Source organism: Hyperolius riggenbachi, chromosome 6, assembly GCF_040937935.1.
Source record: "Hyperolius riggenbachi isolate aHypRig1 chromosome 6, aHypRig1.pri, whole genome shotgun sequence".
NCBI classification, from domain to species: domain Eukaryota; kingdom Metazoa; phylum Chordata; class Amphibia; order Anura; family Hyperoliidae; genus Hyperolius; species Hyperolius riggenbachi.
This window is the reverse complement of record NC_090651.1, coordinates 126,749,693-126,776,872: the sequence shown is the minus strand read 5'-3', so window position 1 is coordinate 126,776,872 and position 27,180 is coordinate 126,749,693. Positions and strand designations below refer to the sequence as shown.

At 41.7% G+C, this 27,180-nt stretch overlaps 1 protein-coding gene across 1 annotated transcript in view; it reads left to right on the top strand.

Annotated features, from left to right (window-relative positions):
* Positions 1–3,781, top strand: part of LOC137521090 (calcium-activated chloride channel regulator 1-like) — a 136,439-nt gene extending 132,658 nt beyond the window's left edge. The window contains exon 14 of the mRNA XM_068239875.1: positions 1,557–3,781. Coding sequence (XP_068095976.1) covers positions 1,557–2,119 — 563 coding nt within the window. The 3' untranslated portion in view covers positions 2,120–3,781. The remainder of the gene's footprint in view (positions 1–1,556) is intronic.
* The last annotated feature ends 23,399 nt before the right edge of the window (positions 3,782–27,180 follow it).

Sequence of the window (27,180 nt, the reverse complement as noted above, 5' to 3'; positions counted from 1 at the left end):
GTCTGATCTGATAGGTAACAGTGACAGGTGGTGATAGGGGGTGATTGATGGGTAATTAGTGGGTGTTTAGAGAAGATAACAGATGTAAACGATACATTTGGGAGGTAATCTGACGGCGGGTTTGCGGGCGATCTAATGGTGTGGGTGGGTGATCAGATTGCCCGCAAGGGGCAGGTTAGGGGCTGATTGATGGGTGGCAGTGACAGGGGGTGACAGGGGGTGATTGATGGGTGATAGGTGATTGGCAGGTGATTGACAGGTGATCAGTGGGTTATTACAGGGAAGAACAGATGTAATTAATGCACTGGTGAATTGATAAGGGGGGGTCAGAGGGCAATCTGAGCGTGTGGGCGGGTGATTGGGTGCCCGCAAGGGGCAGATTAGGGTCTGATCTGATAGGTAAAAGTGACAAGTGGTGATAGGGGGTGATTGATGGGTGATTGATGGGTAATTAGTGGGTGTTTAGAGGAGAGAATAGATGTAAACAATGGATTTGGGAGGTGATCTGATGTCGGATCTGTGGGCGATCTATTGGTGTGGGGGGGTGATCAGATTGCCCGCAAGGGGCAGGTTAGGGGCTGATTGATGGGTGGCAGTGACAGGGGGTGATTGACGGGTGATTGATGGGTGATTGACGGGTGATTGACAGGTGATTGACAGGTGATTGACAGGTGATCAGGGGGATAGATGCATACAGTAAACAGGGGGGGGGGGTGGTCTGGGGGGGGGGTCTGGGGAGAATCTGAGGGGTGGGGGGTGATCAGGAGGGGGCAGGGAGCAGGGGGGGGGGGATAAAAAAAAAATAGCGTTGACAGATAGTGACAGGGAGTGATTGATGGGTGATTAGGGGGGTGATTGGGTGCAAACAGGGGTCTGGGGGGTGGGCAGGGGGGGAGGTCTGATGGGTGCTGTGGGCGATCTGGGGCAGGGGGGGGGAGAAATCAGTGTGTTTGGGTGCAGACTAGGGTGGCTGCAGCCTGCCCTGGTGGTCCCTCGGACACTGGGACCACCAGGGCAGGAGGCAGCCTGTATAATACACTTTGTAAACATTACAAAGTGTATTATACACTTTGTATGCGGCGATTGCGGGGTTAACATCCCGCCGGCGCTTCCGTATAGCCGGCGGGATGTTGCGGCGAGCGAGCGGTGACAGGCGCCGGCGGAGGATCGCGTCACGGATGACGCGATCGCTCCGCCCATGCCCTTAAATGGACCGCCGCCTCTGTGGGTGAGGCCGTCCTGCAGGGCTCCACTTCCCCGCCGCCCCTGTGTAGTGGGCGGTCGGGAAGTGGTTAAGCCTCATACACACGTACACCCGTACAAGACATGTCACCTTGGCAGTGTGTCTGAAACATGTTAGTTGGAAGTGCTGGTTTTATCTTGGTATGCAATAAATAATTCAGTTCTAGACATTGTGCAGAACCATCTCCTCTCTTATTTATGGGTTTGCCAAAAAGTTAAATCTGTTTTAATTTACAACTTTAAAAAGTTACAATTTGTGAATAACATTTGATGTTACCTGAATTGATGAGTCTTTGTTGCATTTTCACTTTCAGCTTCAACATATGACTTAAGAATGAGCACCAACTCAAAAGAACTAAGGGACAATTTTACTGGATCATCACAGGTCAACATGACTGGTGTCATCCCCAAATCAGCTGGGTCTTTGGAATCCTTCACATTTGTGCCAGAAAATGTTGCTATAACAAATGGGACAATTCTGTTTTTTGCACTAGTAGCTGTTGATGATGTTTCTCTGAAATCAGATATATCAAATATTGCTCAGGCAGCTCTCTTCATCCCTCCACCAGCAGATCCTACAACAACTGCCCCCCCTTTAACACAAACTGAACCAACCACTACTCCAAATAATAGCGAGGAAACCGTCCCCCCTTCAACACAAACTGAACCAACCACTACTCCAAATAATAGCGAGGAAACCGTCCCCCCTTCAACACAAACTGAACCACCCACTACTCTAAATAATAGCGAGAAAACCGTCCCCCCTTCAACACAAACTAAACCACCTACTTCTCCAAATAATAGTGAGAAAATGAAAGCATCCGTGATCTCAGCAATAGCATATTCAGTAGCAGTCTTAATTTGTATACTTACATAGTTAACTGTTTGTATAGTACATTTAAGAAGATGATACTGTGCTGTGAAAACTGGATACCTGACAAGTCTTATGCTACTTTCCATTCAGATAAAATATCCAATTATTTATTTACACTGTAATGAATAAAACAAAAGTGCGATATTTCTAATCAATGGACACAGAAGACACACACACATTTGATTTTCATATATCATTGTATTGCATAAAACTTGTTTTTACTTGGTGTAAGGTAGTCAGAGATATTTAAATTTCGATAAATAATTTGGTAAATTAAACATACACATCCACAGTTAAATATGTTTAACATTTATTATAAGTGCACGTTCTAAAGAGCGGGTCTACATGAAAAGGGCGCCGGTAAAAAAGGGCGCCTGGTGGAGCCCATATATATACCAACTTCGGCTACAAAAAAGGCGCCTGGTGTAGCCCATATAAACTTCGGCTACAAAAAAGACGCTTGGTGTAGCCCATATAAAAACTTTGGCTACAAAAAAAAACAAGGCGCCTGGTGTAGCCCATATAAAAACTTCGGCTACAAAAAAACTCCGGGATGTGCTAATTACTATTCCCCCTCCAGGCCGCCATGGATAGTGGGGGAATGAAATAATTCGGCTTCCAGCGCTTGTAGCCCATATACAAACTTCGGCTAGAAAAAAACTCCGGGATGTGTTAATTACTATTCCCCCTCCAGGCCGCCATGGATAGTGGGGGAATGAAATAATTCGGCTTACAGTGCTTGTAGCCCATATAAAAACTTTGGCTACAAAAAAATTCAATAATATGGGCTACAGAGGGGCACCTTACTGTAGCCGAAAAAAATATGGGCTACAAAGGGGAGCCCGCTTGTAGCTGAAAACCTTGTAGCCGAAAAAATATGGGCTACAAAGGGGAGCCCACTTGTAGCCTATATCAAAACTCGGGCGCCCTTTTCTACACCTTGTAGCCCATATTTCCAGAAATAACATTGATGTCTATGGCGGCGCCCTTTTCATACAGGCAGCTCGGGCGCCCTTTTCAACCGATCCCGCACGTTCTAAAGAGCTGTTCAAAAATACTATCCAAATTGAGTCCCATTATCTTTTTGGGGGCCATTCATATGGGAAAAAATGAAGGGTATTCACATCATCAACAGTACACCATGCAAATCAATGCAGCTGCCACGTTTGTTTCCAGCTATTGCATGAGGCGTATACAGTGTTTAAAAACACACTGCAGGCACATAGATATAGTACACAGCAGCAAATGCCAGAAAACTACCCAAGAAACCATGTGCACACTGTACATGTTTATATGGTCTTCACTTTTGAACTGCTGCTTGTGGCTCTTTTTTTTTTTTAACATTATAGCAAATGCATTGTTGAATACACGCCATTGCTAAGCACCCAAGTGAACTGCCCTGATGCTCTCATTGAATGTACTTCCCAGCAGTAAAGCACGCCTTTTTCAAAGATGGAGGGCATATGACTGTAATGAATGAGCACTTTTAGATACAATGCAAATATACTAATCTAGCATAGTATTTGGCTATGTTCAGATGAAAGTTTAAAAGTTGGTGGATTTACATACGCATGTCAGCTGCTTCCATCTGTGTGTTTCATTTGTGGGTGCTTAAAGAAAACTATGTTATGAAGCTTTAATCCTTATTAAACTTAAAATGTAAAATCCTTGCCTTGGATTTTTTTCTGCCAGAGCTGCAGTGCTTACGTCTTTTGTGGACTTTGGTTGGCATCACAGTATCATTCCACTGTGACCTATCAGTCACTTTATGCTTCACCTCTACAATAGCCTCCAAAACATCATTCACCCTGCTTTGAACTAGTGTTGGCTTTTTCATAGTCAATGAGTCCATGGTTCATAAGTTATACAATTCCTATTTTATATTTTGTCTAGGTAGTGGCAAAGGGGGGCTAATCTTTACCAGCAGCATCCAATCATTGGCCTAAAATAATATCAGCTGTAACTCTGGAAGTCCTATAGCATAATGCTGTGGCAATATTTCAAACTCAATATCAAAAATTGATAAAAGAGCTCTATCTATAAATTAAAATGGGTATGGGTGGGAGGCTTTACATTGTGTCTCTGCCCCTTCTCTGGCTTTTATTAACACTTTGAGCTGAATATACATGCACCCTGTACCCTTTCCTCCTCTCTCCACACCCCTTAATAACATATTCGTAACCAGGACAACAGTCACATCTTGGTATAGTGGAGGATGTGTGCTGCAATTCATTAGAGCAGCAAAGTAATGTCTTGTAGGACTGTTGGTACTTGAATTGATGTATACAATCAATTCTCTGTATGTGTGTGTGTGTGTGTGTGTGTGTGTGTGTGTATATATATATATATATATATATATATATATATATATATATATATATATATATATATACATAATATATTATATTCATATTCTCTCTCTCTACCTCTCTCTCTCTCTCTCTACCTCTCACTCTCTCGCTATATATATATATATATATATATATATATATATATACAGTGGGATGCGAAAGTTTGGGCAAACTTGTTAATCGTCATGATTTTCTTGTATAGATCGTTGGTTGTTACAATAAAAAATGTCAGTTAAATATATCATATAGGACAGTGTTCCCCAACCCTGTCCTCAAGGCCCACCAACAGTGCATGTTTTGTGGAAATCCACAGAGATAGTTAATCAGCTCTGATGAGGCACTATTTACCTCACCTGTGCATGTTTGTGGTTTTCTGCAAAACATGTACTGTTGGTGGGTCTTGAGGACAGGGTTGGGGAACTCTGATTATAGGAGACACACACAGCAATATTTGAGAAGTGAAATGAAGTTTATTGCATTTACAGAAAGTGTGCAATAATTGTTTTAAGAAAATTAGGCAGGTGCACACATTTGGGCACCACAAAAAATAAATTAAATCAATATTTAGTATATCCTCCTCTTGCAGAAATTACAGGTTCCAATGAGAGTCTGGGTTCTGGTTGAATGTATATTGGATCATTCCTCTTTACATAACATCTCTAGTTCATTCGTTCAAGTTTGATGGCTTCCGAGCATTGGACAGTTCTCTTTAACTCACACCACATATTTTCAATTATATTCAGGTCTGGGGACTGAGATGGCCATTCCAGCACATTGTACATGCTCCTCTGCATGAATGCCTTAGTGAATTTTGAGCAGTGTTTAGGGTTGTTGTCTTGTTAAAAGATTCAGCACCGGCGCAGCTTCAGCTTTGTCACTGATTCCTGGACATTGGTCTCCAGAATCTGCTGATACTGAGTGGAATCCATGCGATCCTCAACTTTGACAAGATTCCCAGTCTCTGCACTGGCCACACAACCCCACAGCATGATGGAACCACCACCATATTTTACTGTAGGTATCAGGTGTTTTTCCTCCATGCATAACACCTCTTGTTATGCCCAAATAACTAAATTTTAGTTTCATCAGTCTACAGCACCTTATTCCAAAATGAAGCAGGCTTGTCCAAATGTGCTTTAGCATACCTCAAGCGGCTCTGTTTGTGCTGTGGGCACATACAGCATCTCCTTGTGTAAAGTGTGCTGAATGGTTGAACAATGCACAGTGACTCCATCTGCAGCAAGATGATGGTGCAGGTCTTTGGTGCTGGTCTGTGGGTTGACTCTGGCTGTTCTCACCATTCGTCGTTTCTGTTTATCTGAGATTTTTCTTGATCTGCCACTTCGAGCCTTAACTTGAACTGAGCCTGTGGTCTTCTATTTCCTCAATATGAAAGAGTACAGAGGTGCCAGCAGAATAAAAATAGTACTAATTTTAAAACAAATTAAAATGTGGGTGGCAAGGGTGGACTCACCTACCCAGCAATTGACACAACCATTGTGTATTGTGAAATAAATGTAATTTAATTAGAACTCCAAAAAACAATATGCAACGCGTTTCACGGGTCCCAAGCCTGCTTCCTCAGGTAAAAGTACAAACAGGAGTAACCACGCAGTTGTATGTGCTAGCAGGGCCGGGCCGAGGCAGAGGCTGGAGAGGCTCCAGCCTCAGGGCGCAGTGTAGGAGGGGGCGCAGAATTCATTCAGTTGTCATTCCCAATTGTGTTTGAAGCAGAAAGAAATAGGAAAAGGGGATACATGGCAGTGACTGCAAGTCAGATAACTAGAGATTGAGGTATTGGGGAGGTTGGGGGCCCTGTGGCGCCTCTTAGTCTAGTAGCAATCAGTGTGTGACGGCTGGGGCGGAGGGATGGAGGGGCGCACTTTGGTGTCTCAGCCTTGGGTGCTGAAGGACCTTGTCCCAGCTCTGTGTGCTAGTGTAGCGCCTCTGCCAATTTCCTCAATATGTTCCTAACTGTGGAAACAGAAAACTGAAATCTTTGAGACAGCTTTCTGTATCCTTCCCCTAAACCATGATGGTGAACAATCTTTGTCTTCAGGTCATTTGAGAGTTGTTTTGAGACCCCCATGTTGCTACTCTTCAGAGAAAATTAAAAGTGGAGGGAAACTTACAATTGACCCCCTTAAAGGACACCCGAGGTGAAAATAAACGAATGAAATGACTATTTAAGATATTCCACAGTTTTATTTTATGTTTAAATCTACTTTTTGAGTTTTAACTGTTTTGTTGTTTTTGCTCAATGACACATTCATTGAAGTATGAACCATTGACCCTTTTTATCTCTTTCCTGCTCTCAGAAGCCATTTTCTGCTAGGAAAGGGTTTTATAGTTGGAATTTTTTATCAGTAAGGGGTAACACTGTAGTCACTTCCTGTCTGAGTCAGGACTGAGTCAGCCACTTACATACCTGAGAAAAGAAAAAAAGGAACACAGCATAGTTATTTGTGTGCAAGGCACTGTACACACCCATGTCTATCTCATCATGTCACATGTCACCTCGTGTATCCTTTAACCCCTTAACCCCAACTGGATGAACATTCTCATCCAGTTGGGCTGCGTGCACTCCCGTGGGGACTCCCGTGCGCGCTACTGCTGCCGGCCATTAGCCCAGCGATCAATGAAAGGGATTATAGATCCCTATCATTGATCGAAGCCCCCCACAGAAAAGCCTACAGCGTCTCATCAGACGCTGCCGTTTTTCTGAGTTTCAAAAAGCTCACCGTCTTCATTCTTCTTCCTGGAAGTGTACGATCACGCTTCCAGGACTTTTTCACTGTGGCCATCTTGTGGCCAAATAGTAAAACTACACACACATCCATTTTCTAATAAATAAATACATTTTTTTACATTTAAAATTAGCTGTTTATTTCCCACACCAAAAATTACCCACATACAATTTTTAATACAAAAAATAAAAACAAATGTCAATAAAAAAAAAACATACATAGTTACCTGAGGGTCTGAACTTTTTAAATATGCATGTCAAAGGAGTATATTAAATATTTTTTAAAATGATGGGCTTGTAAATAGTGATGGACGCAAATTGAAAAAATGCACCTTTATTTCCAAATAAAATATTGGTGCCATACATTGTGATGGGGACATAATTTAAATGGTGTAATAAGAGGGACAAATGGGCAAATAAAATACATGGGTTTTAATTATGGTAGCATGTATTAATTTCAAACTATAATGGCTAAAAACTGAGACATAATGATATATCCGTCCAGATAGACTGTGCTGCACCTGCAGCGTGGTGCGCGCGCGATCGGGCGCGCTCCCGTGCATGCTTCCGCTGCCTGCCGCTAGCCCCCCGATCAGTGAAGAGGAATACAATTCCCATTCACCGATCTAAGCCCCCCCCGGAGAAATACCGACGCTTTCTAAGCAGAGAGCACGGTATTTCTGCCCGGGAAAAAAAATGTACAGCCTCCTAATAGTTCCTGCAGCATGATCGTATGCTCCAGGAACTTTTTTGACTGTGGCCATCTTGTGGCTAAATAGTAAACTGCACCCACATACATTTTTTAAATAAAGAATTACATTATATTACATCTAAAATTAGCTCCCAAACTAAAATGACCCACATACATTTTTTAATTAAAAAATAAATAAAATTAAAAATAATTACAATAAAAAAAAACTACATAAATAGTTACTTAAGGGTCTAAACTTTTTAAATATACATGTTAAGAGAGCATCTTATTCGTTTTTTTTAAATTATAAGCTTGTAAATAGTGATGAACGCAAATTGAAAAATGCACCTTTATTTCTAAATAAAATATTGGCGCCATAAATTGTGATAGGGACATAATTTAAAAGGTGTAATAAGCGGGACAAATACACAAATAAAATACATGGGTTTTAATTACAGTAGCATGTATTAATTTTAAACTACAATGGACAAAAACTGAGAAATAATGATTTTTTCCATTTCTTTCTTAATCTTCCTGTTAAAATGGATTTAGAAAAAATAATTCTTAGCAAAAAGTACTACCTAAAGAAAGCCTAATTAGTGGCGGAAAAAACAAGATATAGATCAATTAATTGTGATTAGTAGCGATAAAGTTATTGGCGAATGAATGGGAGGTGAACGTTGCTCGGATGCATGAGATTTTCCACGCTGTAGGCTGAAGTGGTTAATATTCCTGTTAAAATTGATTTCGAATAAAATAATTCTTAGCAAAATGTATCACCCAAAGAAAGTTTAATTGGTGGCGGAAAAAAACAAGATATAGAACGACTCAATGTGATGAGTAGTGATAAAGTTATTGGAAAATGAATGGGAGGTGAAAGTTGCTCAGATACAAAAAATAAACAACCCTTCGGGCTTAAAGAGACACTGAAGCGGGAAAAAAAATTATGATATTATGATTTGTATGTGTAGTACAGCTAAGAACTAAAACATTAAGATAAGATACGTCAGTCTAATTGTTTCCAGTACAGGAAGAGTTAAGAAACTCCAGTTGTTATCTCTATGCAAAAAAGCCATTAAGCTCTACGACTTTCAAAGTCGTGGAGAGGGCTGTTTTCTGACTTTTATTATCTCAACTGTTCCTGAACTATTTACTTTTTCTCTGCCAGAGGAGAGGTCATTAGTTCACAGACTGCTCTGAAAGAATCATTTTGAATGCTGAGTGTTGTGTAATCTGCACATATTATAGAATGATGCAATGTTAGAAAAACATTATATACCTGAAAATAAAAATATGAGAATATTTTCTTTGCTGCTAATCTTCTAGTAATTATTCATAGTACACAACCAATTCACTATATCATATTTTTTTTTCGCTTCAGTGTCTTTTTAAGTGGTTAAAGTCACTGGGGATTTTAATCATGCAGATTTGAAATCAGTGCTTCCTAAATTTTATCAACACGTTAAGTGTGCTACCAGAGGAGATAATACACTGGATAAAGTCTATACGAATATCAGACAAGGCTACAGGGCTATACCGCTACCTCACTTGGGCCACTCTGATCACATGTCGTTGTTTTTAATTCCGGCATATATCCCACTTAGGAAAACTGCTCCAAATAGTACAAAAGTAATTAAAACCTGGCCAGAGGGAGCTGTTGAGCAGCTACAGGACTGTCTTAGTAGCACTAACTGGGACATTTTTGAACATTCGGACCTTGAAATGTTCAGTGATAGTGTGCTGTGCTACATTAAATATTGCATGGACATTGTCACAGTGGATAAATGTATTCGGGTTTACCCCAATCAGAAGCCATGGATGACCAGGAAAGTACGGAGGCTGCTGAGAGAGAGGAACACTGCCTTCTGGTCTGGGGACAAGGCCCTCTATGGCTTGGCTCGTGCTAACTTAAACAGGGGCATAAGAGAGGCCAAGCTAGATTATAAAAAAAAGATTGAGGAACATTTGGACAGTAACAATGGCAGGCAAGTGTGGATGGGTATCCAGCATATGACCAATTATCGAAATAATTCTGGAGATGTGGGCGGTGATTCATCGTTAGCTGAGCAACTGAATTATTACTTTGCACGGTTTGAAGTGGATTCATATGAGACAGCTAGACCCCATACAGATATCAATAACAGTGCCCCTTATGTATTGGGGGAGCATGATGTGAGACGTACGTTGCGAGCCATCAACCCACGAAAGGCAGTTGGACCAGATGGTGTCTAAGGACGTGTTTTAAAAGAATGTGCAGACCAACTAGCTGGGGTCTTCACTAGGATTTTTAATCAGTCCCTGTCTCAATCAATTGTACCAACTTGTTTAAAATCCTCTGTTATAGTTCCTCTGGCCAAAAAACAGACCATCACTAGTGATGGTAATGATTACAGGCCAGTCGCATTGACACCTGTGATTATGAAGTGTTTTGAGAAGCTCATCAGGAACTATATATTGTCTTTTATTCCTCCCATGTTTGATTAACATCAGTTTGCCTATAGATCAAATAGGTCCACAGAGGATGCGGTGGCTACTGTCCTCCATGTTGTACTGTCCCATTTAGAGCAGCGAGGGAGTTGTGCACGATTGCTTTTTATTGATTTTAGTTCTGCTTTTAATACTATTATACCCCATAGACTGGTGACCAAATTGTCAGACATAGGGCTTCCATATTCAACTTGCCTCTGGATTAAGAACTTTTTGAGCGATCGTCCTCAGAGGGTTAGAGTGGGTACACATTTTTCCTCATCTATCATACTCAGCACTGGCTCTCCTCAGGGCTGTGTGCTGAGCCCCCTGCTCTATACCCTCTACACTCATGATTGTGTTCCAGCCCACCATAGTAACACCATCGTTAAGTTTGCTGATGACACTACAGTGGTGGGGCTCATATCAGGGGGGGATGAGTCTGCATATAGGGATGAGGTAGAAAGGCTGGAAATGTGGTGTAGAGACAATAATCTGCTCCTAAATGTAGCTAAAACCAAGGAGCTTATAGTGGATTTTAGGAAGAAGGCAGATGACATTCAGCCACTTATTATAAATGGAAATATTGTAGAAAGGGTCACAGACTTTCGGTTTTTAGGAGTTACTATTAAAGAGGACCTGACTTGGGGGTCACATATTGCTGAAGTAGTGAAAAAGGCACAGAAGAGGCTATCTTTTTTGAGGGTGCTTAGGAAGAATAATATTCCTGAGAAATTGTTGGTGTCTTTTTACCGCAGTACAGTGGAGAGTGTCCTAGTCTACTGTCTCTGTGCGTGGTTTTCAAGTTGCACAGTAGCACAGAAAAGCAGCTTCATAGGGTAATTAAGGTTGCCCAGAGGATAGTTGGCTGTCCTCTCCTTCCATTAGAAGAATTATATACGTGTTATTGTTTCAGGAATATTAAGAAAATTTTAAGCGACGCCTCACATCCAGGACATGTGTTATTTGAACATCTGCCTTCTGGAAAACGTTTTAGACTTATAAAAACTAAGACAAATAGACTAAAGAACAGTTTTTATCCTTCAGCCATTTCTATGTTAAATGCTGCTAAGTGGCCATGTTGATAAGGGGTGTGTGCAATGCAATGTATGTAAGAATGAAATGTTATGCTGTCTTTGCTGTTGCTGGAAAATTGCACTTAAGAATTTTGTTGTACAATTTCGGTTGTTACAATGACAATAAAGATTTTCTTTCTAAAGAGGAACTCCAGTGAAAATAATGTAAGAAAAAAAGTACTTCATTTTTACAATAATTATGTATAAATGATTTAGTCAGTGTTTGCCCATTGTAAAATATTTTAAAACCCTGATTTACATTCTGACATTTATCACATGGTGACATTTTTACTGCTGGCAGGTGATGTAGCTTCTGCTTGCTTTTTTGCAGTTGGAAACAGCTGTAAACAGCTATTTCCCACAATGCAACAAGGTTCACAGACAGGAAACTGCCAGGAGTACCATGGTCCTCAGAGTTTCTTCTGGGAGGGGTTTCACCACAATAGCAGCCATACAGAGCCCCCTGATGATCCCTTTGTGAAAAGGAATAGATTTCTCATGTAAAAGGAGGTATCAGCTACTGATTGTGATAAAGTTCAATTCTTGGTCACAGTTCCTCTTTAAAGGAGAGCTGAAGGTATATGGAGGCTGCCATGTTTATTTCCTTTTAAGCAATACCAGTTGCCTGGAAGCCCTGCTGATCCTCTTCTTCTAATACTATTAGCCATAGCCCCTGAACAAGCATGCAGCAGATCAGGTGTTTCAGACTTTAAAGTCAGATCTGACAAGACTAGCTGCATGCTTGTTTCTGGTGTTATTCAGATACTACTGCAGAGAAATAGACCAGCAGGGCTGCCAGGCAACTGGTATATATTAAAAGGAAATAAATATGGCAGCCTCCGTATACCTCTTACTTCAGTTCCCCTTTAAATACTCTTTCTCATAATTGGATTCACCTGTGTATGTAGGCCAGGGGTCACTGAGCTTACCAAGCCAATTTGAGTTCCAATAATTAGTTTTAAAGGTTTTGGAATCAATAAAATTACCCAAATATATGCACCTGCCTGATTGTATTTAAACAATTATTGAGCACTTTCTGTAAATCCAATAAACTTCATTTCACTTCTCAAATATCACTGTGTGTCTCCTATATATATGATATATTTAACTGACATTTTTTATCATAACAACCAACAATTTATACAGGAAAATCATGACGATTAACAAGGTTGCCCAAACTTTCACATCCCAGTGTATATATATATATATATATATATATATATATATATATACTGTATATTCTGTAGTGTAGCTGTTTAGCTCCTTTCAACTTTGCTATATTTCCCAAGGCTAGTTCAGGCAATGTCTCCCTTGTACCAATGTTAGCTCTGAAAAAAAAAACATCCATGGAATATCAACAGTAACACATCATCGTCAGAAAATTTCCGAAATCTTTATATAGGGACTTGTCCCTGTATTAAACCCAATTGAAAGGTAAAAAGTACTACAATACATGTGAGACAGGCGCAGTGGGCAGTGAACCGGTGTGCAGGTAGCAATTGATCCCTGGGTAAGTGGGTTCATCTTGTGCACTATACACTCCATATGCGTACTGTGATACATAGACAGTGGCTGCAGCCTCCCTGACAGGACTTTGTCTATTTGCACTTACAGCAGTAGTGTTTTTGTTCCCCTCCAGTTGTCTTTATATAGTGGATCCTGGATAATGATATTATTGCTTATATTGCACTGTACATCCATATCTGGTTTGCTGCTTATCGCTGCAAGTTTTAATTGGTTTTAATACAGGGACAAGTCCTTAAATAAAGATTTTGGATATTTTCTGACAATGATGTGTTATTGTTGGTGTTCCGTAGATGTTCTTTTTTTCAGAGTTAAATGTGTGTAAACCACATCCATGGATATATTTGCATATTTGTGTGCTTGGCTCTACCTTGCATGTAGCAACCCTGTATGAATATTGTCTAATCTAGGTGGACACCAACTATCTACTAGACATAACATGTAAAGGTTTTTTAACTGAGTGTTTGATGATCATCTGATAATTGCTGATGCTAACTAGCCATGTGGATAACCTCACCAGGCTGCATGTCTGTGCAGCAACCAAGGGAGCTTTAGATCAATCAAGAGTTGCGGAGGGCCTGAACCCTACAATAACCACACTGTTGAGCTGAGCTACAATGGGGGGAAGAGGCACCCAGAAAATTAAAAAAAAAGTTTAAAATCAATAAAAACCAAAATAAGAGGTAGCTTACCTCAAAGATGTCACAAAATTAAAATTAAAGGAACATGTATTTGCATTATGGCAACGCGTTTCCTTAGAGCTTGCGAATAACTTCCTCAGGTAAGTTTCAGTGCCAGCAATATGCTAAAGCTGAGCATTGAGGCACTCATTGCTTGGCTTTTGCATATTGCTGGCACTAAAACCTTGCCTGAGGAAGCCAGTGCAAATACATTTTCCTTTACCCTCAATTTTGCATCATCTTTGAGGTAAACCACATCTCATTTTGGTTTTTTATTACATTTTGAAGTTTTTATTTTTTTATGGCTGCCTCTTCCCGCCTGTTGTATCTTACACCCTCCTCTGGAGGGCGGCCTCTTGCAGCTCCCGTAGGTAAGGTTCATCCTTATTCTTTTGAGAAAGGGACCAAAAGCACAGAGGCCTGTTGCACCCAAGTGGAGATGGTTATTTTCCACAAGCACTATTGGTTGGTTGCCCTTAAGAGAAACCGTATTTTGTACCATTCCACCTTACTTCTCATTGCCTGATGTACTGCACCAGCTGGACTCCTGTTGTCTCCGTGTTTGCATTGCAAGGTACTGATTTCTTTTATCTCTCAAGTCACTCTGTTGAGTTGTCCATCTGAACTAGTCCTAACATAGTACACTGGCGGTACTGAAGAAAGATATGAAAAGTAAAGAAAAAATTAAACTATTATGCAGCTTTACCTCTTTTTACGTGCTAGTAGATCTATAAAATGCTTTGGAAGGTATCTGAAGTTATGTTTAGTATTGGACAACTAATTGGTGTGCTGGATGATCTTTTAGAATTAACATTTTTTTTGTCGTGGAGGTCTATGGGAAAGGAAGTCAGGTAAAACTGACCACTAAGGATGCAAACAAAAGTAGAAGCCCAGAAGGTAATTATAATCAAACAAATCTTCCTTTGCAATTCAAAGCACAGTGATAATATGTTATTATCAGGGCCATTTTAGTGGTGGGTGAGGATTTTCTGTAAGGCTCTGATTTGCTGATCATGATCATGTGTTAAACCACGATGTCATCACAGCAAATTAGAACCTTACAAATCTATCAGATGATCAAACTTATCACATGCTTCTCAGTGAGTTACCAGTGGGGAGGGTTACCATCTGCAGTGAAGTGGCAGATGTAGGATGTTGGATGGAGATTTATACTCACCCTAAAAGCTATTAAGCCTATAAACTAGGCTGACCTATTATACAGTGTATCAAGCAATAGCAAAGCAAAACTTTGACTCTCTTCTGATTGCTGTTGCAGGACTACTGCCCCTTTCACTATCAATCTGTATTATAATACTTTGTAATTGGAAGATTCTAATTCACCTGCTGTCTACTTGCTCCTTTTCATGGAAAATCACTATGTGCTACAAGGAACAAAACCAATTCACATGATTTATCACAGCCTGGGCAATTACTATTAGTTTAAACTGAAAACTGTCAGGGGTCAAGTGGGGCGTAGACGCGGGTGGACGACGTCCACGTACTATTTCCAGAGCGTGGACGCCGTCCACCCTGGCGTGTTCGGAGGGGAGCAGCGCAGTGGAAGGAGAGCTGTGAGCAGCAGTGGAGAAGGGGGGCCATCTCCCCACCCCCCCTTCCCTCACCCTGGGGCTCTCCCTCCCTCGCTCTTCCCTCCAGAAGTAACGTGCGGGAAGCCGCCGACTTACCTCTCCTCGTTCCGGCGCTGGATCTGCGTGCCGCTGCTCTGGTCCAGACCAGACTAGCGGCAGTGGAATGCCCGCGGGACGAGGAGAGGTAAGTCCTGCCGGCTGCCCGCACGTTACTTCTGGAGGGGAGAGCGAGGGAGGGAGAGCTTTAAGGTGAGGAAAGAGGGGGGGAGATGGCCCCCTTCTCCACCGCTGCTCACAGCTCTCCTTCCACTGCGCTGCTCCCCTCATGCTGGGGGGACACCTGACTACCTATTCTGGGGAAATATACCCCTGACTATATATACTGGGCACATATACCTCTGACTACATATATACTGGGCACATATACCCCTAACTACATATACTGGGACATATACCCCTGACTACATATACTGGGACATATACCCCTCGCTACATATACTGGGACATATACCCCTGGCTACATATACTGGGACATATACCCCTGGCTACATATACTGGGACATATACCCCTGGCTACATATACTGGGCACATATACCCCTGACTACATATACTGGGCACATATACCCCTAGCTACATATACTGGCACATATACCCCTGGCTACATATACTGGGCACATATACACCTGGCTACATATACTGGGACATATACCCCTGGCTACATATACTGGGCACATATACCCCTGGCTACATATACTGGGCACATATACTGGGCACGGATACCCCTGGCTACATATACTGGGGACATATACCCCTGGCTACATATACTGGGCACGTATTCCCCTGGCTACATATACTGGGGACATATACCCCTGGCTACATATACTAGGCACATATACCTCTGGCTACATATACTCGGGACTACTATACTCATGGCTACTTATACTGGGGACACCTATAGACCTGGCAACCTATGCTGGGGGTACCTATTTTGGGGGAACTGCTGTCAGATTATTTGCATTTTTGTGGAACCGCTGTTATGTATTTTGGGGAACAGCTGCCAGATTATGTGTATGTTAGGGGAACGGCTGCTGCCAGATTACGTGTATTTTGGGGAACAGCTGCCAAATTATGTGTATGTTAGGAGAGCGGCTGCTGCCAGATTACGAGTATTTTCGGGAACTACTGCCAGATTGTGTATGTTTGGGGGACCACTTCTGCCAGATTATATGTATTCTGGGTGTTACGTGTATTTTGGGTGATCTGCTGCCAGGTTTCGTGTATTTTAGGGAACTGCTTCCAAATTATGTGTATGTTGGGGGAACTGCTGCTGCCACATTATCTATTTTGGGGGAACCACTGCCATATTATCTGTATTTTGGAGGATCCTCTACCAGATTATGTGTCTTTTTGGTGAAATGCTATCAGATTACATCTATTTTGGGGGGGATACACTACGGCAGAGCTCAAACTTCCCCAGCAGACCTTTTACATCACTGCTAAGGTCATGTATATTTGGCCCCACCCATGACCACGCCCACATTATGCTTGACCACGCCCATTTTCCCAGGTGAGTCCACTCACCTCTTTTCCCAGGATTAGTTGTGGTATATCTGTCCACTAGAGGGTGGACTTGTACTTGTTCTAGGAGCACTGGATATAGCATAAGTCCAGGGTAGAGATAGCCCAAACGGTTTGCACACAAATTTATTCGCGCAAACTTCGGTGGTTCACATTTGCAGTGAACCGTGAACTATATGCGAGTTCGACCCGCCCCCTATACTGCATGATTAGGGTCAACTTTGACTCTCTACATCACAGTCAACAGACACAGGGTAGCCAATCAGGCTACACTCCATCCTCCTTCCCCTTATAAAACGCAGGCAGCGTCAGCCTTTTCACTCACTCGTGTGGCTGCAGTAATTAGAGAAGGGAGAGAACCTACTGACATAGGGAAAGCTTAGTTAGGCTCTTGTGTTAGGCTTGTTAGCTTGCTTCTTGCTGATACTTATTGCTAAAAATCACTCCAGTCCTCAACAGCTCTTTTGAGAGCTAATGTTGTTCTTGTGATCTATATTTTTTTGTGTGTGTGTCCCACAGACACTTGTGTTGCATATACAGCCCTGTCAGTCAGTCGCAGCTGCTGGACCTTGGCCCCTTGTAAATCCTACTGCGCCACTGCCAGGCCAAGCACATTCAGTGACTACCTGTGTGTGTGACAACTGCACATTTGTAATACCAATCCCTGCATACCTGTTCAGTAGTGCACCTACCTACGTGACCACAAGCAGTGTTATATTATATACCAGTCACTTGCTGCACCTGTTCACGATACCTGTGTGTGTGACAGGTGCACATTTGTAATACCAATCACTGCATACCTACCTGTTCAGTGCACCTACCTACATGAGCGCACGCAGTGTTATATACCACCAGTCACGGCACCTGTTCATGGTACCTGTGTGTGTGACAGCTGCACATTTGTAATACCAATCACTGCATACCTGTTCAGTGCACCTACCTACATGACCGCAAGCAGTGTTATATGATATACCAGTCAATCGCTGCACCTGTTCACGGTACCTGTGTGTGTGACAGCTGCACATTTGTAATACCAATCACTGCATACCTGTTCAGGGTACCTTAGTGTGTGAATGCTGCACATTTATAATACAAGTCACTGCACACCTGTTCACTGCACCTGTGCGACCGCACGCTGTTTTATATACCAGTCCGTGCATACCTGTTAACTGCACCTGTGTAACCGCACATTGTTGTACCAGCAGTCACTGCAACCTGTTCACAGCACCTGTGTAACAGCACATTGTATTAGTCAAGTCAGTGCATACCTTTCACTTCATCCCCTCCAATATAGACAAAACAAGAGGCAGAGGCAGGCCACTTAGGAGGTCTGTTCGAGGTCGCGCTGACGTAATTTCGTGCGGCCCTCGACCAAAGTACAGTGTTCAGAAGATGACACGTGCCATCAACCCCCAATATTGTCAGGACGTACTTGATTTAACACAGAACACCTCATCTCCCTCAGCTTCCGCACGGAAGCGTGACATATCTTCCGCCTCCTGCTCTGATTCTGGCACCCCACTTAACACTCCGGCTGCAGCCACCACCAAAGTGCCATCATTACAGGGCTCAGCGGTGTGGCAATTTTTTTGTGTGTCTGCCTCAGATGAGAGCAATGCCATCTGTACTCTCTGCCACCGATATTTGAGCCGTGGAAAGACCAAGACCTGCGTTGGGACAACTACTTTACGAAGGCACATGATTACAAAGCACAACTGCAATGGGATGACCACCTGAGGAAAAGCAGCACACAAAAGCAAAGCTACACACTGCAGTGGAAGATACCAGGCCGCAATTATTTCTCAAAAAAGGCGATACCCAAACTGTACCGTGATGTTGAAAGGCAAGTGGTGACATCTCTGGCACACAGCATTGGGTCAAGGGTCCATCTGACCACGAATGCCTGGTCTGCAAAGCACGGTCAGGCCTGCCCGAAGACTAAGTCAGTCCCCACACACAGCATCTCTTCCTGCAGGCCGCTTGACTGCCTTCTCCGCCACCACCAACAGGGTCCAGGACTCCAGGCGGATTCCTGAATTTTTATTTTTATAATAATTTTTCAGGTTCGTGTACATGCCTGCTTAATTTTTCTGGCTGCACTGCAGCTGTAACAACAAAATAAAAGGCATGTACATGTGTCAATTCCCCTTCATGATCGTTACCTTGCCGCGGTGAAGATGCTTGCGAATCTGAGTGTGTTGGGGTTGGTGGGCACACCTGACCCAAGAATATAGATAATAAGGTCGTTGCTTCATTGTGGACAGACCAAATTCGATCAGCTGGACAGTCACTGTTCTGTCATTCAGCTACCTCAGCCCGGCAACCATATGTGCTTGAAAACCGCCATGGCATGCATAAATGTTTCTAGTTTTCAAAGTTCGCATCCCCATTGAAGTCTATTGCGGTTCGCAAACCAAAAAACGGAGGTTCGAGCCATCTCTAGTCCAGGGCCGGATTTGTGGGACGCCTGAAAAGGCCAGTGGCTAGGGCAGGAGAACAGCTGGGGCGCATGAGCCATCTGTCTAGCAGAACTCAACTAGCAAAGGGACTGTGCGGCTGTGCGGTGCCTGTCTGTCTCCTGCACTATAAGTCGAGGAAATTAAGTCCAGTTAAAAATTTGTTTTGGTTATTTTTGCTTTATATTGCACAGGAAAAAATTAGAATCTTCATCAGTTTATTGATTTGTTTCGATTTAGATGTGTTCTTTTTTGTGACAGTTGGACCCAATCTACTTAACATAGATAATCAGTAAACACTACCAAGCAAACTGCAATGTTTGAAATAAAAAATAAATAAATACATATAAAAAAAATCAGAAAAATGTTGCAAACTGCAAGTTATATGGGGGGAAGGGAGTTACCGGTATTTTGCCTCCTTTTAATTATCTTAGATGCTCGAAAAAGGGTCTTCAAGAGAACGGTTACCATCATGGAGGACACTATCTCCCATTCTGGCTTTGTCCAGCCAAGCAAGCAATTAACCTTTTGCGGACCGCTCCACGCCGATTGGCGTGAGTGCGGCGGCCGCCCCAGGACCACTCCACGCTCCAAGTGCTAGGGGCGGGGATTGCAGGAGATTGCGCTAGCCGATGCACGTGCATCCCCGCTGGAATGACGGAGCTCCCCCATCAGTCTCCCAGCGGCGACTGTTAGACGGCGAAACCGCCATCTAATAAGACTGTACAGCACTGCGATCTATGGCAGTGCTGTACTGGGGACAGCCGTGTCACTCGGCTGTCCCCTCCAGAGGCACAAAGGCAATCCACTGTCATAGGCTGATGCCTATGACAGCCGATCGCTGTCATTGGCTAGCGGGGGGAGGGCTAAGGGTTAAGATAAAATAATGAAAAAAATAGTAATATATATATATATATATATATATATATATATATATATGTATGTGTGTGTATATATATATATATATATATATATATATATATAAAAATAAACAAGCTGGTAGGGATCAGACCCCACCAACAGAAAGCTCTGTTTGTGGGGAGAAAAGGGGGGGGGGGTCACTTGTGTGCTGAGTTGTGCGACCCTGCAGCGAGGTCTTATAGCTGCAGTGGCTTATTTTGTAAAAAATGCCCTGGTCACTAGGGGGGTTTAATTTCGCGGTCCTTAAGTGGTTAATAATTCACGAGCAAAAGAGACATTTTTCAAATCACAGAGGTGCTTTCTTTGACCACTTTATTATTAGCCATTGGACATCATCAAGGCAATAATTTAGAGGTTGAACATAAAATTTACCACTTCTTAGTAGTTAAATACACTTTACATTACAGAGCTGTACATTTGCCCAGAAAGAAGGGCATTACAAAAGAAGAGAGGAATTTGTTTCTCGAAAGAAGTTTTCCCAGATAAAGGGGCTGATGTAAGCTAGCCTATGCAGTAACATAACTGCTAATTTTCTACTAATTTTCTAACTTTTCAGCAACCTCAACCATGTTTCAGCAGTCAGCACTATGTCTCAGCAGTTATATGACCCTGATAAAACAATAAAAAATTATTTAGTCCTTAGCAGGTCAAAATACGGTAAATACAACCTCACAACACGACATATTACACTGTGTCTGGTCATACATGTATCAGTTTTTCTGGTTTTATGTGGTTGATTTGATGACTGAGCAAATCTGTTCATCATATATTGCTTCAACAACATATGCCCATCATATATTGCTCCAACATATCTAATAAATTCACAAAAGTCTGTTCAGACCTGTAACACGTGTGACATCACTGATGTAACCTCGATGCAGTACAACTCTTGTGGTTTCACTGATGCTTGACAGGTTTCCACTGAGTACGAAGTAAGAAGATGTCATGTCTCATTAATCAGCAATCAAGGTAGAAGATTACTGCAATCAAGCTCAGAAGAGACTGCAGAATGCCATATTTCAATCAAGCTGAAAAACATTCTTCAAACGTGGTAATAGAATACTTCAAGCAAGTTGGAAGGCGATTTCTAGCAAATCTGGGGGGCATTGGTACAACGAAGAGACTTCAGTTAAGCTGATAAATGAAGATATGGAGTTGGAAGAAGAACCCCAAAAACTATAAGGTCCGGGTGCAACTACAAATTATTACTACAAACAAGACTAATAAGCACTCATTACCAAGAAGCACATGGCTTGTAAATGACTGCAGACAAATTAAACCACCTGGGAAACCATCCACAACTGCTCCCAAGTCACATTGCAAACATGTTCCCAAAGTTGGGATAGCACTTGAAAAAGGTTAGAGTGTTGCATTGCTGTCAACATGTAATTGCATTATGTGCTTCTTAAACACTTTAGCCTACAGTGTTGTTCACTTTATACATCCGAGCAACTTTCACCTCCCATTCATTCGCCAATAACTTTATCACTACTTATCACAATGAAATTATCTATATCTTGTTTTTTCCGCCACCATTTAGGCTTTCTTTGGGTGGTACATTTTGCTAAGAATTATTTTACTCTAAATCCATTTTAACAGGAAGATTAAGAAAGAAATGGAAAAAATTCATTATTTCTCAGTTTTTGGCCATTATAGTTTGAAATACATGCTACCATAATTAAAACCCATGTATTTTATTTGCCAATTTGTCCTGGTTATTACATCATTTAAATTATGTCCCTATCACAATTAATGGCGCCGATATTTTATTTGGAAATAAAGGTGCATTTTTTCAATTTGTGTCCATCAGTATTTACAAGCTTGTAATTTAAAAAATTATATTAATATACTCTCTTGACATGCATATTTAAAAAGTTCAGACCCTTAGGTAACTATGTAATTTTTGGTGTGGGAGGTAAACAGCTAATTTTCAATGTATTAGAATGTATTTATATATTTAAAAAATGTATGTGGGTGTAGTTTTAACCCCCTCCCCACCGCCGGATCGTGTATTTACACCCCCCTGCACACTGCTTCACAACCAGGGGCATAAATACACATACCCACGTTGTTTACCTCAGCAGCTCAGAATCACCGCACTGTCGCTGCTCATTTCCACCGCAGTTCCGCCGCTGAGTTGATCAGGGACTGGGAACAGCTTGTTCCCATCCCGATCGCTGTCCCTGCGATGAATGAAAAGCCGGCATCAAGCGGACGCTGGCATTTCATTCACGTAAACAGATACACTAACTACTTCCGAGTACTGTTTACTCGGAAGTAGTTGAGTGCAGTGCCATCTTGTGGCCAAAAAGTAAAATGCACTCAAACATACACACACATACACCCACCCACATACACTTTATATATAGTTATACATACATTTTATCACATTTCAACTCATTACATTCCTACCCAATAGTTACCCAAATAAAACACTACAACAAATGAAAAAGACAATTTAAAAATAATAATAATAATAAAAAAAATGGTTAACTTATAGACTTTTTAATATGCTAATGTCAGGAAGGAATATTACTGTTAATTTTGCAAATAAAGGATTTTAATTAGAGATATATAATTAGAAATCACTAAACTGAAAAAATGCACCTTTATTTCCAGATTAAATATTGGCGCCATACATTGACCTAGGGAAATAAATGTTGCAATAACCAGGACAAATAGGCAAATAAAATGTGTGGGTTTTAATTATGGCAGCATGTTTTATTTTAAAACTATAATGGCCGAAAACTGAGAAATAATGAATTTTTTTCATTTTTTTTTTCTTATTATTCCCTTTAAAATGTATGTAACATAAAATAATTCTTAGCAAAAAGTACCACCCAAAGAAAGCCTTATTGGTGGCGGAAAAAACAATATATAGATAATTTCTATGTGATAAATACCAATAATGTTATTAGCGAATTAATGGAAGGAGCATGATATGAAAATTGCTCTGGTTTTTAAGGGGAAAAAAACTGTGGTTGGGAAGTAGTTAATATTTGGCCACAAGATGGCCACAGTCAAAAAGTCCTGGAAGCGAACGATCTCACTTCCAGGAACTAGAAAGAGGAAGGGAAACTTTTTTTTATGCAGAAAGACCGCGGCCTCTGATAAGAGGCCGGCGGTTTTCCTGCCGAGGACTTTGATCGATGAATGGGAACTATATTGCCATTCATTGATCTGCCTTCCTTGCCGCAATAGCAGCATAGGGGCGATATTGTGGCTGGGAACGTGAAGAATCACTCACATTCCCAGCCTGACGTCTGGTGATGGCGAAACTGGAAGTAGCTGCCGGCGGGGACAGGAGGATCGGAGGGACACGGCGAGGGCTGAGGGAAGCCCCAGGTGAGTAAAACTCATTTTTTTTGCCTTAAGGTTCACTTTAAAGTGGACCCAAATTAAAAATACAAGATTTCAGAAATAAAATCTATTTTCTAAATTATAATAATAAATAGCAGGCTTTTTTCAGCTGCATGATGACAAATATAAAATATTTTACATTTATTGGAGGAACCCCTCCCTTCTTTTCATATTGCCGGGACAGAATCCGGCAAACTGGTGGAGTAGGTGGTGTCCGGCAATGGAGGAATTGCTAATGGCTGCCACCTGTATAACCCAAGTTATGAAAAGAGAAGGGTGAAAAGCATGCACTGAAATGCTCATAGGCTTGAAGGAGTGTTTATTTATCTTTGTATGTGTCAGAGTGGTGCAACTAAATATTTTGAATTAAAAAAATGTTTGGTTTGGGTCCGCTTTAAGTGGTTAAAGGAACCTAAACACCTTTACTTTCACTGGAATTTCTCCTGGCTTGTAATAGCTATAGGAGCTGCCATGTCCCCTCCCCCTCCCCTTCTCACCTTCCTTATTTACAGAAGTCAGAGATGCTATCTTCACACAATCCCTCTAGATAAGCTCTTAGAAGAGGTTGCCCTAATTACCCAACCCCCTCTGTTGATGAAAAGGTATTGTTTACTTCTTCATAATGAGCGCAACAAAACAATTACCTAATGCTAGGTACACACTATGAGATTTTCTGGCAGATTTTCTGTTAGATTGATTATTTCCAACATGTGTGATCTGATTTCCGATGGATTTCCGAGCGTTTTCCGTTCAGTCCTATCGGAAATCAGATTAGACATGTTGGAAATAATCGTTCTGACTGTAAATCTGCCAGAAAATCTCATGGTGTGTACCTAGCATAAGTCCTTATGCCTGAAATCTCTGCGGATGGGGACAGATGGGCAGGCCTGCTTAAATAGGCTAATAAAGCCTGTGCTAAACTTTAAATGTAAAAACAAAGGGTAAAATTGAAGTATTTTTTTAAAATAATGAGGCGTATTGTTGGCATACATTTTAAATGCGCTATTGAGATGCCCTGGGTGCTGAAAATGTTGTTTGGTTCACTTTAAGGGTAGGGCAGACAGTAAAGATGCTTTCAGCCCTTGCTATTTCTGGCACTATAGACGAAATTGCACATACTGTGCCTACATTTTCTGTGTGGCTCTTCCTGCAGCCATTGTAAGCCAGGTGCTGCTTGGTACCACTCTTGTTTATAGTGACAAACTACAAATTATATGATTCCCCAGCAAACTTTAGATGTCCCTTACCTCCACATTCACCCTCCCTTGCTGTGGCGAACCCACAGCCAGAAGGCCCAACTTCCTGGAGTCAAATAACATCCTTCCCTTTGCCCACAGTAACTATGTCAACCCAGAATAACCATGCTCCCCAAATATAGTCACGTTCCCACTGTATAGCCATGTACACACCAGTAACGCCATACTCCCTTTATATAACTATGGTCTCTTTCACCTTTTCCTTCAGCCATGCCTTAGTTGTGTAGTCATGCCCTCCAGTATAGCCATGCCTACCCCATATAGCCAAGACCCTCATGCAGATTGGCACAGGGAAGTGTTGTGTAATTACAGCTACTTTTCTGCCTACTGCACTCTCCTGTGGGCTTCCCTCTTGCTATCCATCTCCCACAGTCATCGCTAGTGTGATGTCAGAGGAGTACATACAGGGGATTAAGGCAAGGCCAAGGCAGCACAGGTTCTCCTGGTGGCTGCACAGGTTGATGGACCAGTAGTTATGCCTGATTAAAGTACTGCTGCACTTGTGATTATCCATAACAGCGAAATATAAGCCACACTATGCCAAAATCCTCAATCCAAAATTTAATATAAGAGTGATACTGCCAACATTTAGAGGAAACCTGTGGTGACAAAAAATTCCCAATTTGGGTACCTAGCTCAGTAGAGGGAAGTCTTTGGATCCTCCAGAGGTTTCCCCCGTACTCCTCCACTCACCTGTTCCAGCATGAAACCTGTTGACAAGGGTTTGCCCATGGCTAATGCATGCGCAGTAGCATGGACCCGATTGGATTCCACAGGGAATCTTGCAACAGAACATATCGGCTACTGATCACAGAGATTCTTTATCCTTAGAAATCCTATAGTTTCCCTGGTAGTCATGCAGTGCATATGACATGGAATTGTACTGTATGTGGCATTTTTTGAATCTTAAATGTATTAACTAATAATTACTAATAAACCATTAAACACACCCAGATCCCAGCTTGCCTGACAGAAATGGACAAGTTGTGGGAGACATTCAGAGTTGAATGGCTGCCAGGAAACCCCGCTCCCTGACAGCCGCCAATCAAACAATGAGTGTTTTTATCAGCATTCTTCTTGCACAGCAATGGAAGCTTCTGTTGACCTCCCAGCAACAGCTCGACCCTGTAAAGTAAAGGAAGGAAAACCAGTACCAGAGAACAAGAGGCATGTCCCTCCATTACATTATCTGAACAACATAATGCATAACCCCTATATATGTATATGGATATATATCTCTATATATTAGTACAGCCACAACAGTCCCATGAGGCCTGTACTCCATTCTCTCACTCTGGCCTTTCACAATCACGGTTATTATGTGACAGCCATCTAGACTTTGTACCAATAGCGAGCTGGTCAGCCATTGATGTTACAGTATATGTATCAAGACGGCTGCTCATGTAAGTAACATTCTGGCATATGCTACAGCTGTAGCAGTGAGCAAAATTAGTTTTATTATGATTGATGAATGTAACTGATCTCACAGAGGATATATTTCGTTTTATGGTCCCTTATATACTGGCCAGGAAAAAAAGTAGCTGCAATTGGTTTATGTACTTTTACAATGTGTTCTATTGTCATTATCTTTATCATAACCTACTGCAATTTGCTATATCTTTACAGTCACCTGATTGTTATGTTACAGTACATAAACAAGACTGATATTGCTGTCACTATTCTTAATGGAGTGTGCACTGCTTAGCAAATGACATAATATGGACATGTTAATGACAACGTGGAGAGGATGGTGTGCCAAGAAAGACACCCTATTGGAGAAAACAGAGGCGCTTCACTAGTGTGCACAACTTGAAAGTGTATTTTTGCCTGAGGAAGCGGGCTTGAGACCCGTGAAACGTGTTGCAAACTGTTTTTTGGAGTAAGAATAAATACAGTTTTTCTTGATCTTATACAATAGTTTGTTTTTTTTTTGTCTGGGAGGTAAGTTCTCCCTTGCCCCTCATTTTATACCTTTTTAACTTGATACTTTTACCCTGTTGGCGCCTCTGTATTGTTTGTATTGTCTAAGTGATAATTATCCACCTGGTGGATGGGTGTGACCACCCTTCTTTCTTGTTCTACAGAGAGCGACTTCTTGGCCTGAGTGGGGACAGGCCTAATCTCCCCTCTTGCTTTTTGAGTGGTTGCCTGGTCTTGGCAACCCATACTTGTGAGTATTATTCACTACATACCATATTTACATTGTATTATCAATAATACACGATTAGGGGCTCTCGATTGTCTACCTTCTGGTTTTACACATCTACTATTGGAGTAAAAGACACAAGATACAATGGGAGCCCAAATAGTGTAGTGTGTTTTTAGTTGGAGCAGACGGAATGTAATTAACAGGATGGCTACTCACAAAA